The sequence below is a fragment of the Eulemur rufifrons genome, chromosome 6 (assembly GCF_041146395.1).
Source record: "Eulemur rufifrons isolate Redbay chromosome 6, OSU_ERuf_1, whole genome shotgun sequence".
NCBI lineage: Eukaryota > Metazoa > Chordata > Mammalia > Primates > Lemuridae > Eulemur > Eulemur rufifrons.
In genome coordinates this window covers 88,197,734-88,212,630 of record NC_090988.1, presented here as the reverse complement: position 1 = coordinate 88,212,630, position 14,897 = coordinate 88,197,734, and the positions used below count along the sequence as shown (strand labels likewise).

Sequence of the window (14,897 nt, the reverse complement as noted above, 5' to 3'; positions counted from 1 at the left end):
GCCTAAAATCACCCGGAGGCTTTCCATTATGGCCTAGAAGCCCTGTTGCCTGGCCCCTGCTTCTCCCTTCAGGCTCATTTCATACTGAGCTTCTCCAAGTTGTGCGCTGGAGCCAACCCCTACCTGCTCACAAGAGCCAGTGGTTAAATATTGAGGAATTTGTGGGTAGCTGGAAATCAACCATGCTGGGAATACTTTACACCAGAGAAATCAACAAATGCTCAAAATCAGAATTTTTTTTAATTCTGGAGAGTGGGTTGTTCAGTCCACTGTGCCATTCTGTCACAGGGCCTTTGCACGTGCTACTGTTCTGCCTGGAATACTGTCTTCTTTCTTTGCTGAGCTAACTCTAACCCTGCCTCAGCTCAACTGCTACTTCTTCTGGGAAGCCTCCCTCGATGTCTCTGAGTAAGTCAAATCCCTGCCATAAACCTTTTCTTCTTAGCTTGTATCACATCTGTAGTTTTATCTGTGTGATGAATGGTCATTGTCTGTCTTTCCCACGGGAACGTAAACTCTCCATGGCGAGAGAGTCCATGCCTGATTTTTGCGCACTATCTTTGCTCTATCACCTGGCACAGTGCCTGGCAGTAGAAACTGACAACATCTGCTGAATGAATGAATGAATTAGCAAAATACGCACCAGACAAAGAGTCCTAAGCCTTGGCTGCGGTGGCAGAGATACTATTGCTCACGTGTCTCCACACTCGACTCTATGTTTCCCAGCCTCCCTTGTTGTCACGTTTGTCCTGTTATCCGGTTTTGGCCAGTGGAACGGGGAACTCTGTGTGCTCTGTTTCCAGCCACAGCCTCTAAAAGATCACATGTGATCCTCAAGGCTCTTTCTCTTTTCCTCTGCATGGCTGGAAATGAAGGAGTAGCCCAGATTCCTGAGTCACTGATCAGAGCAGAGCTGCCCAGATGAGTCACTTTACTCTCCTTGAACTGAGAGACGAGGGAGACATATTATACTTTTATTGAATTAACCCCTGAGGTTTGGGGTTTGTTTACTAGAGCAGAACCTAACCTACCCTCACCCAAAACACCTTCCCAGCTTTCATGAACTCCTTCTGCCCTTTGGGCAAACCACAGTACCTCTAAGCCTCAGTTTCCTTATTGGTAAAAATAAAAGGATTCCACAAGGTGATGTCTGAAATCCTTCCAACGTTAAAATTCTGTTGTTCTGCTTATACATTTTCCTTCCGCCTGCCTGGCACCCTATGCAGACATGACAGGTGTTTGCTAAATAAGAGAAGCTTCTATATTTGAAATCCTTTCTCCCAGATAAAAGCATTTTAATAACTTAGAAGTTCAGAGTGATTACTCAGAATATTTAAACATCTAGCATGTACAATATTGATCAAAATAACAATGGTGACATTTCATCAAGGGGCTGGGGAACCTTCAGAGCTCTATCCCTCAGCCTTGCAGATGCCAAGCACCTGGCTCTGTCTGCCCTCGGCAGCCTGGCAGCCCCGGCGTTTCCAATTATTCACAGATCTCATCCTCAGACTGTCTCTGCCGTTCCACTCAGCTGACTCTGTCAACTGCCTTTCTTAGTAGACAAAGGCGCATTTTTTAAAGGAACCCAATGATGCCTTTTCTTAGCGAGCTGTCATTAAAAGCCACTGCCTGAGTCTCAGCAACCAAGAAGCAAATGTTGCATCTTTGATGAGATGTATGAGGGTGACTCGTTGGGTAGCAATGGTAGCCCAGAGCCCTGATGACTCAACCGGGTTTCAAATCTCCTGGGGTCTATTCCTAGCTCTGCCACAGGTTCATTGTGTGTGAACGAGGAGGCAAAAGACAGGCTCTTCTCCTTGGGCTGGGGTCCCTCCTGTTACAAATAAAGGCCACCGCAGCTTCTGTCATACCAGTAACCATAGTAACAATGGACCACATGACAGGTGCTCATCCCCATCAGACATGTTCTGATATTAAGTGTTCCTCATCTTTCCTCCCCACCCCACCCCACCCCAGATCCTAGTAGGAGTAATGGCATCAAGGATGTCCCAGGGGAGCAGCTCAGGCATGAGAGTCCTGGAGCTGACAGTGTTAATTAAACCTCTTATTTCACCAGAACATTTTGCATTGCCAGGCCCAGGAGCAAGAAAACCTCCCAGGGAAGCTCTTATGCTAAGAGACTGCTAAGTCTAACACCAGGGCCTGAGCCGCTTCAGCTCCACAGCTGGCAGCAACTGGGGCTCAGTAGGAAAATCTATCTGGCATACAGCAGGCACAAAATAAATACTTGCGGCAGAGCCAATTTAATAAAATGGAGCTCACATCACAAATGGGATTCCTTCTAAGCTACTGGAAATCCTGCATGAAATGATCATGTGAGTCATCAACAGTTATTGAGTGCCTGCTGTATGCATCCATGGGTGATAGCATGGAGGCTCTAAATATGTTAGCTGGCTGAAGGAATCCCAAGTCCCTGGGGGTGGCTGGAGTTTAAGGACATGTTGGGAAGTGTGTGGAGCGTAGTCTGGAGGGGTTAGCAGGCACCACATTCATGAAGGGTTTTGGATCTAAGTTGAGTCTCTTGGGTTTATCCCTGGAGAACCTTTGGAAATTATTACTCATGTGAGTGACAGCACAGGTCAGCTTTGGATTTCAGAAACCTCCTTTTTGATGCACTGGAGAAAAAGAATTACAGGGTGACTATTGCTTTGACCAAAGAAATGATGTTCTAGAAATTCTGATCACCAGCCTTAAGAGAACTGGCAGTTTCTGCTTCCTTCCTCTTGGAACCTGGTCACCATGCTGTCAGCAGCTCCAGCATCATGGAGAGGCCAAATGGAAGAGAACCAAAATGCACCGGTTGACAGTGCCACTGCCATCCCAGCTGCAGCCAGCACCAACTGCTCCCCATGTGAGTGCGCCATCTTGGATGTTCCAGCCCAGCTGAACTCCCAGATGACCGTAGTCCCAGGAGACATTATGTGGAATAGGAAAACCACCCAGCTGAGCCTAGCCAACCCACAAGATCATCATAAGTAACAAAATAATTGATCTAAGCCACTAAGTCATGGGTGGGTTTTTATGCAGGTGTAGGTAACTGAAAAAGTGGGAGCTACCAGGTGGTGGTTGTGGCTGCAGCTCAGCAGAAAAGATCTGGCTGGAGAGGTCAGAGATTGGGAGTCATCAGCATCGTGGAAATTTGAAAGCCCTGTTGTGGAGGAGATCACCTACACCCCTTCTCCTACACATGTCCAGCACGCCTAGAGCACAGCTGACCCACAGCGTATGTTTGCTGAACTAAGTTAAACACTCCACATAATGAAGAACACTGAAAAGTCACTGTTTTCTTGATCTAAGGCAGCCCTCCTCATGCCCGGAATTCTAATTCCCACTCGCTCTAAGCATACCTTTATTCTCACCGTCTGGGAATCAAGTGTGCACAGCCAAAGGCTGCATTTGATACTCTTTGTCCTCCTAAGACACGTCCTCCTTTTGGGTGTGGACTGGGAATCTGCAAACAGGAGTTTGACTTCAGGATGATTTTTCTAGCTGCCCTGTCCTATCTGAGGCTCAGCTTCCTCCTCTGTATATAAAAAAGAGAGTATCTGTGGATCAAATTAGGTACTAATGGCCATCCTCAGGGGACACTGGCAGAGTCTCAGCCCCAGAGGCCACATGGATTCCGTCCACCTGCTGCCTGCGCCTTTCCCCGCAGAAAACATCCCCCAGGTTCGGGAGGTGGGAAGTCGCCAGCTTTGTGTGTTTGCGTGTTTGAAAGGCTCCTGGAGGACCCGATTTTACAGCCTCCTTGTCCAGCCCCTGGGGGAGGAAGAGGGTGAGCAAAGGGTTAGTATTCTGGTAAAGTGACAAAGTGACACCCTGCGCTGATGAAGTCGCAGGCCAGGGTTGCATGCTTGGTTTGCCTGCTAACAGAGTGACCTCGCGAGCTCCAGCCCTTCTTGGGCCCTCTGTCCCCGTTTGCACGTAAAACGTTAAGAATGGCCTGAAACAACCCTAGGATTACTTCCACCGACAGGCTCTGGCTGCTGCTGGGGTGGGGGTCCGGTCACGTGCTGGGGGAGGGGGTGCCGATTGACGCGGCCCGGGCCGGCCTCCTCCTCTGACGTCCTCGCAGCCGTCCTCCCTCCCTCGCTCCTCCCCGCCCTCCTGGTGGCGGGATCGCTGCTGGCTCGCCGGGATCCCGGAGCTGCGCGGCGGGCCGGGCCGGGCTGGGTGCGCGGCGGCGGGCACCATGGTGCTGTCGGTGCCCGTGATCGCGCTGGGCGCCACGCTGGGCACGGCCACCAGCATCCTCGCGCTGTGCGGGGTCACCTGCCTGTGCCGGCACATGCACCCCAAGAAGGGGCTGCTGCCGCGGGACCGCGACCCCGACCCCGAGAAGGCGAGGCCCGGCGTGCTCCGGCCAGCCCAACAGGTGAGCGGGGGCGGCGCCTCGACCCTTCCCGGGCCAGCGGGGTCGCCCGAGCTGCGCCGAGGGGGAATGGGGCAGGGGGGCGGTCGCGGTTCTCCTCTGCGCTACAAAGCTGGGAGGGGAGGGGGCACAAGGAACGTGCTCCAGGACCGGCCCAGGAGTCGGAAAGGCGTGGGGGATGGGAGAGCCCTGGGGGATGGGACAGGGATGTGAGGGATAATTGGGGGTGAGGGGCTTGAGGGGACTGAGAGAGGAATGGGGGGGCAGCAGGGAGGGTTAAACGGAGGGGATGGGGAAGGGGACTTGGATTGGAATTGGGGCTGGGACGAGAGTGTGGGCTAGGGGATGTGAGGCTAGGGGTGTGGGGAGCCGGGAGGGGGATGTGAGGCTGGGGGGTGTGGGGAGCTGGGAGCGGGGTGTGGGGCTGGGGGGTGTGGGGAGCTGGGAGGGGAGTGTGGGCTGGGGGATGTGAGGCTGGGGGGTGTCGGGGGCTGGGGGGTGTGGGGAGCTGGGAGAGGGGTGTGGGGCTGGGGGGTGTGGGGAGCTGGGAGGGGGGTGTGGGGCTGGGGGTGTGGGGAGCTGGGAGGGGGGTGTGGGGCTGGGGGTGTGGGGAGCTGGGAGAGGGGTGTGGGGCTGGGGGGTGTGGGGAGCTGGGAGCAGGGTGTGGGGCTGGGGGGGGGTGGGGAGCTGGGAGGGGGGGTGTGGGGCTGGGGGGTGTGGGCCTGGGAGGAGTGAGATGAGGGGAGGCTGGGAAGGGAAGGGCCCTCAGAGAGAAACGTGGGAGGGGGAGGGAGTTTGGGGGCGACTTTGAGAGGAATTGTGGAGAATGAGAACCTTGCAGAATTGGAGGGGAAGAGGAATGGAGCTGTGAGAGGGAAGGGGGTAACTGTGGGAGGGCAAACACTGACAGAGCTGAGGAGTAACTCGCAGAACCACAGGAGAGGTGGCTGCTGTCCCCCAGGAGCTGGGGAGCTAGGGGACAGCTGGGCAGGGAGGCCTGGGGTCTGGAGAGGCAGCAGGAGCCCCCCTCCCAGCAGCTCGCAACTCCAGCCAGCCAGGCAGAGGGGCTTGCTGTGTCCTCTCCCAAGATGTCTCTGAAGATGTCCCCAGAGACAGGAGGGCTTTTATCCCACACATTCTCTTGTCCCCAGAAGTCCCTTTGGGCGAGAAATGGGCTGTGTTCCCTTTGTACAGTGCAGCAGAAGGGGCGGAAGGATTTCCCTGCACAGGCTGTGACCTCCAGGATGCGTTTCCAAAGTAGAGAGTGCAGAATGTTCTCTGGACAAGCAGGAAAAAAAGAGTCTTGCCTGAGTGATTTGAGGAAGGCTGGCCTTGGGGCAGAGGGATGACTTAAATGACCTCCTAAGGTCCTCTAGATTTCATATAGATCTTCTAGTTCCAGGAGTGGCATTGATGTGTTATGATTCCACCTTCCTTTTTCCAATCAATAATTCAAAAGCTCAGAGGACCCAGCTGTGTGGGCCCTGTGTCAGTCACTGTATAGTGGGAGTGTAAAGGAAATGGCTGCTGTCCTTGAGGCACTCACAATCCAAGAGCAGTGACATTGACACTGGCTAAATAGCAGCCAGCTGCACGGCAGGATGTGGGCCCTGGAATGATCTGGAAATGGGAGTAGTGGGCCCTCCATGGGCGGGTTGGCTGGGCTCTTCTCCAGAAGCAGCGGCTGGCGGCCTCTCCACCGTCTCTTCCAGCCAGCACACCTGAGGGACGGCCACTCTTCTGCCTCTCAGTGGTGGCTCTCCAGACACTGTTCCTACCCTCCCCTGCCCCAGGAGGACCACTGGGGAAACAGTTGGTGTAAATGACCTCTAAGATCCCTTCCAACTCTGTCTTATTGACAGCCAGTAGCACACCGAATGGCTGAAAATCTGCTTAAGACAAACCAGATCGTGCCTCCCCCCTGCTTAAAATCCTCCACAACTTCTCATTAGAATAGGTCATGGCAAACCGTAACACGGCACACACCCAGTGCCAGGCACTGTTCTAAGTGTGTGTGCACTGAACAACCCCACAGAGGAGCGTATGATGATCCTAACTTAAAGATGAGGAAGCTGAGACTCAGAGAAGGTAAGTGACTTGCCCAAGGCCACACAGCTAGAGCAGTTTCAGAGCCGGATTCTAGGTGAGCTGGTCTGATTCTGGAGTGCGTGCTGTAGCCAGTGCACTCCGCTCCCTCAGCTGCGTGGTACGGCAGGTGCCCCCTCTCCAGCCTAGCTCGTGCCAGGCTCCCCCTTCTTGTCAGTCTCGTCCCCTCTGGATTTATGATCAGTCTTATAAGACACCAAGCCCTTTCCTGCCCACTCCGGTTTTTCTCTGGCTTTTCACATGGACGGCTCCTTCTCCTCAGCTCTCTTTCCCTCTAAATGTCAGGGAGGATTTTGTTTACTGACCATGAAACAAAGTACCCCCATTATCCTCTCTCATATTGTTCCTTCTAAATTCTTTTATAGCCCTTCTTACAATTGGGTGTGATCTTTCATATTCAGTTACTTGTATGCTATTTATTCCGAGCACTTACTTAGCACCTGGAAACTGGTAGGTGCCCAATAAGAAATTGTTGCCAAAGAAAGGCATCCCAGCATCCAGCCAGCTGGGATTATCATCTGAGTTATTCTTCAGATGTGGGTGCATGGGCCATGTCTTTGCAACCCAGTGCCAGCTCAGTAGGGGTAGGATAAATATTTGTTGATACATTTGTTGCTACATGATTCCTGCCTATCCACAGTCCCTGACCTGGTTCCCTGGGTGACAAGGATTTGGGCAGGCTGGGGGCTGAATCTATAGGTGTGAATGTGCTGAGGCTGGGATCTCACCATGGCTTGGTGGTTGCCATTGTGCTAGACTCATTCAGCCACTGACCCAGATAAAGTCAACAGAGAAAAGACAATCAATTGACATTTCAAAGAAAGCAAAGGAGGCGGTGTTAAGCATGGCAGGTGACAGCAGGGTGATGTGCATGGCACATGTTGACAAGGATGGCAAGACTCGGGAAAGGCTCTCTGAAGATGTTTCTTGAAGAGAGAGAGCATGGGGGCTGGGGAGTGGGGTTCTAGATTTCTGTAGCCCCCACAGAGATTTCTGAGGCATAATAGGTCTCGTGTGCAACTGGGATGCTTGTAGGATACAGTTACTGCCCTCGTCTCCATAACTCACTGGTTGCAGTTGCTGGAAAAATTCCTGGGATTCAAGACCATGCCTGGGAATCTGATTTCTGACCCTGAATGGCTGGATGAAGTTGAAGTTTCTTGTGATTTTGAAAGGAACTTTGAAGTTTTCCCAGGGGTTCTTAAACTGGGTCCACAGACCCCTCCGACCAAGGGGGCTATAGATGAAGTTTAAGAGGTTCATGGTCTTGAATAGGAAAAATTTACATCTTTATTTTTACTTACCTCTCACTGTAACAGCACTTCGTGTAAGTAGGAATATAAACAACTAACTATAGCGGTATTATCAGTATCTGTGACTTTGTCCCCAAGGGAAATCACAAATGGTTTCAGAGCACACCACAGCTGTTGCAGATACTTCGCAATAGCATTTATGCTCATCTCTCATTCTAATTATTAATCTCCTGCAAGATTCTGTTACTTAATGAATTAATAAAGAAGCACACGTATTGATATTGCACAGATTGATTTTATTAGCTGTTCCTCTGTAGCCCTGTGTCTTTTATTTTCTGCTTTTCCGGACATTCAGAGGCAGTGTCCGCAGGCTTCTCTGGATGGCTAAAAGAATCCCTAGAACAAAAGAGGCCGAGAAGCCCTGCCCAGTGCGGAGCGGGGCGCCCTGGGCCATTCACTACTCTCCTGGCCTCCAGCCGGCTTCCTCTCAGTTCTTTGCTTTTTCAAAATACACACTCTGGACCCTTTATCCTGTCTTCTTAGACAATCCCTCGTCCTTACTCACCTGCAGCCCTTTGGGGGATGCAAGGAATTCATTTTTACTACGCTGCCCTCTCCTGGTCTGAGCGGTCACCTGGGACCACCCTGTCATCAGCCAGCTCTGGAAGCCTGGTCACTATGCAGTGACCTGGCAGCTTGCGTGAGGAGACAGGGCAGCTGCATCTGTTAGTGAGACCCATGGGCTCCTTCCTCTGAATTTCTCTTCACGCTCATCTGCACAGGCCGCCACTCAGCCCACTTCTGGGGCCTTTTGGAGGAAACCCACGTTTTGCCTAAAGAACTACAGCGCAGAGAGAGAACTGCCCTTTCCCCCGGGACACCAACCACGTGGCGGGTACCTGGGTCCTGCTTTCACAAAGCTTGCATTTTAGTGTCCTGGTTTCTCCCACCTGGGACTTACACTCACATCGTGGTGCACTTAAGTGAATCTTCTCAAATGCCTGACAGGTCCCCCAGGTGAACCCCAGGGCTGTCTCCTGGAAGCTAACAGACCGTCAAAGGCTTTAGCAAAATTGCTTGGCCCCCAGCAGGGGTCCCCACACCTCTTCTAGCCACATCCCCTGCCTCCCACTGCCACATGCTACCAAATTATAAAATCCTACCCTCCTTGCAACAGAGCCGGGGACACCAAAGTGGCTTTTGATGAAACCCTAATAGACTGATTCCAGGTTTTTGCAAAATAATATAAACGAGTGGTGAATTTGTATCAGACAATGTATATGTAGTGGAGTCCCTTCTCTCCAAGGTCAGAGAACGTGTCTTTCTTTCTATCCCTGTCAATGTCTGATGTGATGCTGGCATGTGACAACCCTTCAGTGTCTGTTTTGAATTAAATCGTCATGTTGTAATTTAACAAGGATAAGAAAGGGAAGACATGAGGGAGTACACACTGTTAAGGTTCTATTTACACATAAGATTTGAAACCAAGCCTGGTTTATGTATGTGTTACATACAGCCAGGTAACAACTGGGGCAGGCTTGGGGAGCTTCTGGGGCTTTGTTCATGCTCTGCCTCTTGACCTGGGTGCTGGCTACAGGGATGTGTTCACTTTGTGAAAATCCACCTGGCTCTACATTTATGATTTGTGTACTCTCCTGTAGGTAGTTATATGTCAGTAAGATTTTTATTAAAAATTATTGTCAGGCGGTGGCTCACGCCTGTAATCCTAGCACTTTGGGAGGCCGAGGTGGGATGATTGCTTTAGGTCACATGTTCGAGACCAGCCTGAGCAACATAAGGAGACCCCATCCATACAAAAAAAATACAAAAATTAGCCAGGCATCGTAGCGTGTGCCTGTAGACCCTATGGTCACAAACTGATACTTGGGAGGCGGAGGCAGGAGGATCACTTGAGCCAGGGAGTTTGAGGCTGCTGTGAGCTATGATGATGCCACTGCCCTTAGGCCCAGGCAACAGATTGAGACCCTAACTCCAAAAAAAAAATTGTCATATTGTGACATAATGTTTTTGGATGTTAATTATCAGGCCAGTACTTTTATTACCAGGAGGGCTTTGGGACTATATTGGAGCGATACAGTCTCTCACGGTCTATTGTGTGCTACTTACCTAGTGCTCTCTGCTTTCCGATGTTTCTCCTGTGGCATAAAAGAGTCCTTTGAGTTTGGGACCTCAAGGCCATCTGTGTGACCCTATTAACCCTCCCACTCATTCTCTTAGACCTCAAGAGCAACACCCTCTCGGATCACGTGTCCTAATTCACACTTATAAGAGGACAGACAGATGCTGCTGCAGGGAACCAGTCCCTTGGTCCCCCATAAATGTTTGCTGAAAAATCACTGACATGAGGCAGATTGATTAATTGGAAGAAAATGACATTCACATTTATTTTAATGTGTACGCAGGGGAGCCTTCAGAATGAAAACAACTCAGTGTAGGTACTGAGGTTTTTAAAGAAAGGGCCTTGGATTATAGCAAAGCAGGTTTGGGGAGGGAGAAAGGAAGAGGCTGGGCCAGCTGGCAGAGGTGGTCTTGTGTAAATGAACCCTTGCTGGGAGCTGCCCTCAGACAGGGTAGATGGTGAGTGTTTCCCGAAAGGTGTCAGAGTCTCCGGAGGGACCTGGCTGCATTTATGGAGATTCTCTACAGTTGCAAATTCCCCCCAGCTTTGCAGGGGTACTTCCGTGGCAGCCGTCTCAAAATATGTCAAAGAAATAGCTTTCTGATTTCCTTCACTGCGTTTCATTAGTTAATTAGTTAATTCATTAAAGGTGAGGGGGCACGCCCTGGGCCCTGTGATACTGCTAGGGAGAGACAGGCGTGTGCTCTTCCTGGTAAGTGGGGAGACGGACAGTGAGACAAGCCGTTGTCATGAGGCCTGTCACAGTGCAGCGTGATGGGGGACGTGCAGGGGGTCATGGAAACCTTTCGGAGGGGCATCCCCCCCCCTCCCCGTCAGCCCAAAGTAGAACTTTCTCCAGTGCAGGCTGGTTGCTCTCTTGAACTCTCCGCTGTACCTCAGTGACCGTGGGAGGCCCCGTGAATTGCTAACCGCACTCCTGGGACTGATTCCACTCTGGGCTGCGGCAAGGTCTGACCTTCATGGATTCTCTTATAAAGAACAATAGATTATTTGCATAGAGTAAGAACAGCTAATATTTATCAAGTTCTTTATATGTGCCAGTCAGTGTTCTAAGCACTTTAACCATATTAATTTTAATTCTCACAATAACCCTATGAAATATGCATAATTACCATTTCCATTTTAAAGGTAAGAAAAGTGAAACCCAGAGCTTAAGGAACGTCTTCAGTGGCAGGGCTGGGAATCAGATTTAGGAAGTCGAGCTCCAGAGACCACACTTTTGACCACCAAGCTGGAGATTAGCAGAAAAAGTAGTCGAAGTTTTATTTGAGCCGGTATGTTTCCCCAGCTGTGGCATAAAAGTGTGCATGCAAATGCATCTTGGCGGGTCAGCACCAGAAACATTTCTGGGGCTTTGGATCGCTTTGCGTCTCCATCATGCGTCAGGGGCTGGGTGCAGCCCAGGGCCCTCCAGAGAGATTTTACACAGTAGACATGTTTGGGCTGGTTGCTTAGCAACCTAGAAGACAGTATGAATTTTTCATCAAGAAATTAGCATAGATTCTTTCAGGGAGATGAGCACACGCCCGCTGGAAACACTAGGCCCTTCGAAGAACTCACGATGCCGACCCTCATGTCTGGGTCCCTCAGTCCTTTTCCGATGGCAGGTCTGACCTGGCACATCTTTCCTTCCCCCATTTCTCCTGTTGGTCCGGCTTGTAGATAATTCGGATACTGCCTCTCTTCGTGGAGCTGATGGTTCACTAGCACCTTTTGTCAACTCCAGCAGAAAACATTGCTGCATTCTTTTCAGACGTTCAGATCCTGGCCGGATTATGGGCAAGTACCTGGGATGCAGGAGGAGGAATAGAGAAGCCACTGGCTCACGATGAAGGAAACACAGGAGAGACAAATCAGAGGGGCTTGAGCAAAGGCAGAAGGGAGAGAAGAGACCAGCAGGATAGGGAAGCCTCAGACCCAGAAGGCAAAGGAGAAAGATAAAGACACGACTGTCCCAGAGTCAGAGACCAGTGGGAGAAACCAGCACACTTGGAGGTGGTCCCCATACTGTCCGTGCTGTTGGACCTACAATTTCCCGATAACCAGTGGCAGCTCACCTCCCCCTTACACCTTCATAGTTCTGTGTTCAGTACCTCCAGAGCTTATTTCTTGCTAACAAACATCGGGAAACCCTGCTTTGAGGATAGACAATAGCTTCATCTTAGAGACAAGTTTTAAGAACTAAGGGACTCTATATATATTTATCAGAGTCAACACGTGTATGCATGCAAAGGGCCCCCTATAATCAATTTGATAAGAAATTGTATGTTCATAGAATTCTTAAGGAAAACAGATGAAAGGGATATGTTCCTCCTTCTCTTCCTCCCTTAACTATGTTTATTGAGCATATACTATGTGCCACATATTGTGCCAGAGGGTGGGGATACAGTAGTAACTGTTCCCTCCCCAATGACACGGTGACTCACTCTCAGCCCTCATAAAAGTTATGGTATAATGCGGGAGACCAGAGTTAATAGGAGAAGAGCACAAATAAATGGAAATGTGTGCTGGTGGTAAGTGCCCTGAGAGAAGATTCTGGTGCTGTGAGAGTGGAAGGTGAAACCAGCCCAGTCAGGGAGGTCAGGGAAGGCTTTGCTGAAGAGTGATGGCCAAGCTGAAAGCTGGAGTTGGAGGGGAAGTTAACCAGGCCAGTAGGGAGGGTGTTGGGAGCTTCATGCAGAGGAAAGAGCCTGTGCAAAGGTCCCCGGCAGGAGGAAGCCTAACATTTAGAAGGGCCTAGGGAAAGGCCAGCGCACATGGAGAACAGAGAGCAAGGGGGAGCCAGGTATACGATGAGGCTGAGGAAGTCGTCAGGGGCCTGAGCGAACAGGGCGTTGTAGACCATAGGCAGATTCATTCATGCAAATGCATCAGGCATTTCTTAATGCCTCTATGAGGGGCATTGAGCTATGTATTCATGATATGAAGGCTACAGTTCCTTTCAAAGCTTTTTTTATTGAAGTGAAATTCACATAAAATTAACCAGTTTACAGTAAATGAATCGGTGCCATTTAGTACATTCATATCCTTGTGCAGCATCACCTTCACCTTGATCTAGAACAGTTTCATCACCCCGGAAGAAAACGCCCGCACCCATTAAGCAGTCACTGTTCCTCGTCTCCAACCCCTGGCACCTACCACTCTGTTTTCTGTCTTTATGGGTTTGCCTATTCTGAACGTTTCATATAAATTAAATCATCTAATATGTGGTCTTTTGTGCTGGTTTCTTTCACTTAGCAAGTTCATCCACACTGTAGCATGTATCAGCATTTTATTTCTCTTTATGGCTGAAAAAGATCCCATGGTGTGTATATACCCCATTTTGCTCATCCATTCATCCATTGGTAGACATTTGGGTTGATTCTACCCTTTTGCTATCGTGACTAGTGCTGCTGTGTGCATTCCTGTACAAGTATTTGAGTGTCTGTTTTTACTTCTTCTCAGTATATACCTAGGAGTGGATTGCTGGGTCCTACGGCAATTCTATATTTAACATGTTGAGGAACCGCCAAACTTACTTCCACAGCGGCTGCACCGTTTTAATTCCCACCAGCCCTGTACAAGGGTTCCAATTTCTCCACCTCCTTGTGAGCAGTGGTTATTTTCCTTTTTTTAAAATTATAGCCACCCTAGTATGTGCTAAGTAATATCTCATTGTGGTGTTTTCCAAACGTTTAAAATTAAAAGAAACCAAACACTCATTTTTAAAATATTCATCAGTAACTGGCAGAGTTTGTAACAGACATTTGGTGTCTGAACTGAAAGTCCATTATGATGAATGCACATGACACACCTGTGAAAACACCTCGTTGCTCTCGGATCTCCCAAAAGGAATGGAGTGTGTGGCAGGCTTGGCTTCCCTCTTCTCCCAGCAGCTTTGAACCTGCTGCTCTGTCCTTTAAATAGGTTGCACTTTACCACTGTCATCTTCCCCATCCTTTCCCCCCAAACTTTAGCCTCTCCTAGGTCCCAATCTGCTTCACCCAGACACCTGGGGGCCCTCCTAACCCAGGTGCAACTGAGGCAGGATTTAGTATCTTTCAATATCATTTCCTTATGTATTGATGCTGCCAGGCCGGTGGGATGCCCAGAGGAGCCTTGGTCCTCTCCAGCGCCACCGAGCTGCACACACAGCAGGCCTTCCCACCGAGGGGTGTGCTAAGTGCTAACTCCTTAGGTAAAAGGGGGTTTAATTGCTTTACAGTACAGAAAAATCCTGGGAGATTTTTACATAGGGCTTAAGGGTGTTATAGTGATATTTTGGAACGTTGATTGGGGTTTTGGGGTGGACTTGGAGTGCATTATCATTTCTACCATTGAAATCATGGAGTACAAGTTCCTGCTTTCTGGAATTTGCCTCAACATGTTCCCAGGAACAGCCCAGAGTCAGATGATGGGGAGGCCGCATCTGTGAATGTGAGTGGGAATAAAGGGGATTCTGTGAGCACATCTTAGTCCATCTTACAAACCCTGGAGCATTTTGACATATTTCACTGGCTCCTCCTCACCGCCATGAAGTCCAAGACATACTTCTCTTTCATAGAAAACTGAGCAGGGCTTAGCAGATAGCAAAGGAGCAGTGAAGAGGAAGGCTGAATGACCGAGTGCGCTGGGGAAAGGATGGGCAGCGGGCGAGGAGGCGAGACTGGGGGGGCTGCCACCTCTGCTTGCAGCCAAAAGAAAAATCACAAGCCCGGGGGGGCAGGGCGGCCTGGAGAATGCCTGTGCTTGCCTTTAGTGACATGCCAGGGAATCAAGGCAGGCGTGGAGTGTGTGGCAGCTTTACTTTCCACTGGTTTCCCTCCCTGTGGGTCTCCGTTCGTTTGGCCGACATTGGGAAGCTGCAGACCCAATGAGATGCTACCCACGGAGAGCGTGTTTGATTTGGGAAAGCATAAACCGCACGGGTTGGATGCGCTGCTGAGGATGTAGGTTTATTGAGGCAGGATTGCGAAGACTCTGCTTTTCAAATAGAATCGAG

At 50.2% G+C, this 14,897-nt stretch overlaps 1 protein-coding gene across 1 annotated transcript in view; it reads left to right on the top strand.

Moving 5' to 3' along the window:
• The first annotated feature begins 4,216 nt into the window (after positions 1-4,216).
• The window catches only part of SYT13 (synaptotagmin 13), a 42,432-nt gene continuing 31,751 nt past the window's right edge, over positions 4,217-14,897 (top strand). Inside the window, exon 1 of the mRNA XM_069469863.1 lies at positions 4,217-4,399. Within this exon, the coding sequence (XP_069325964.1) occupies positions 4,217-4,399 (183 nt within the window). The remainder of the gene's footprint in view (positions 4,400-14,897) is intronic.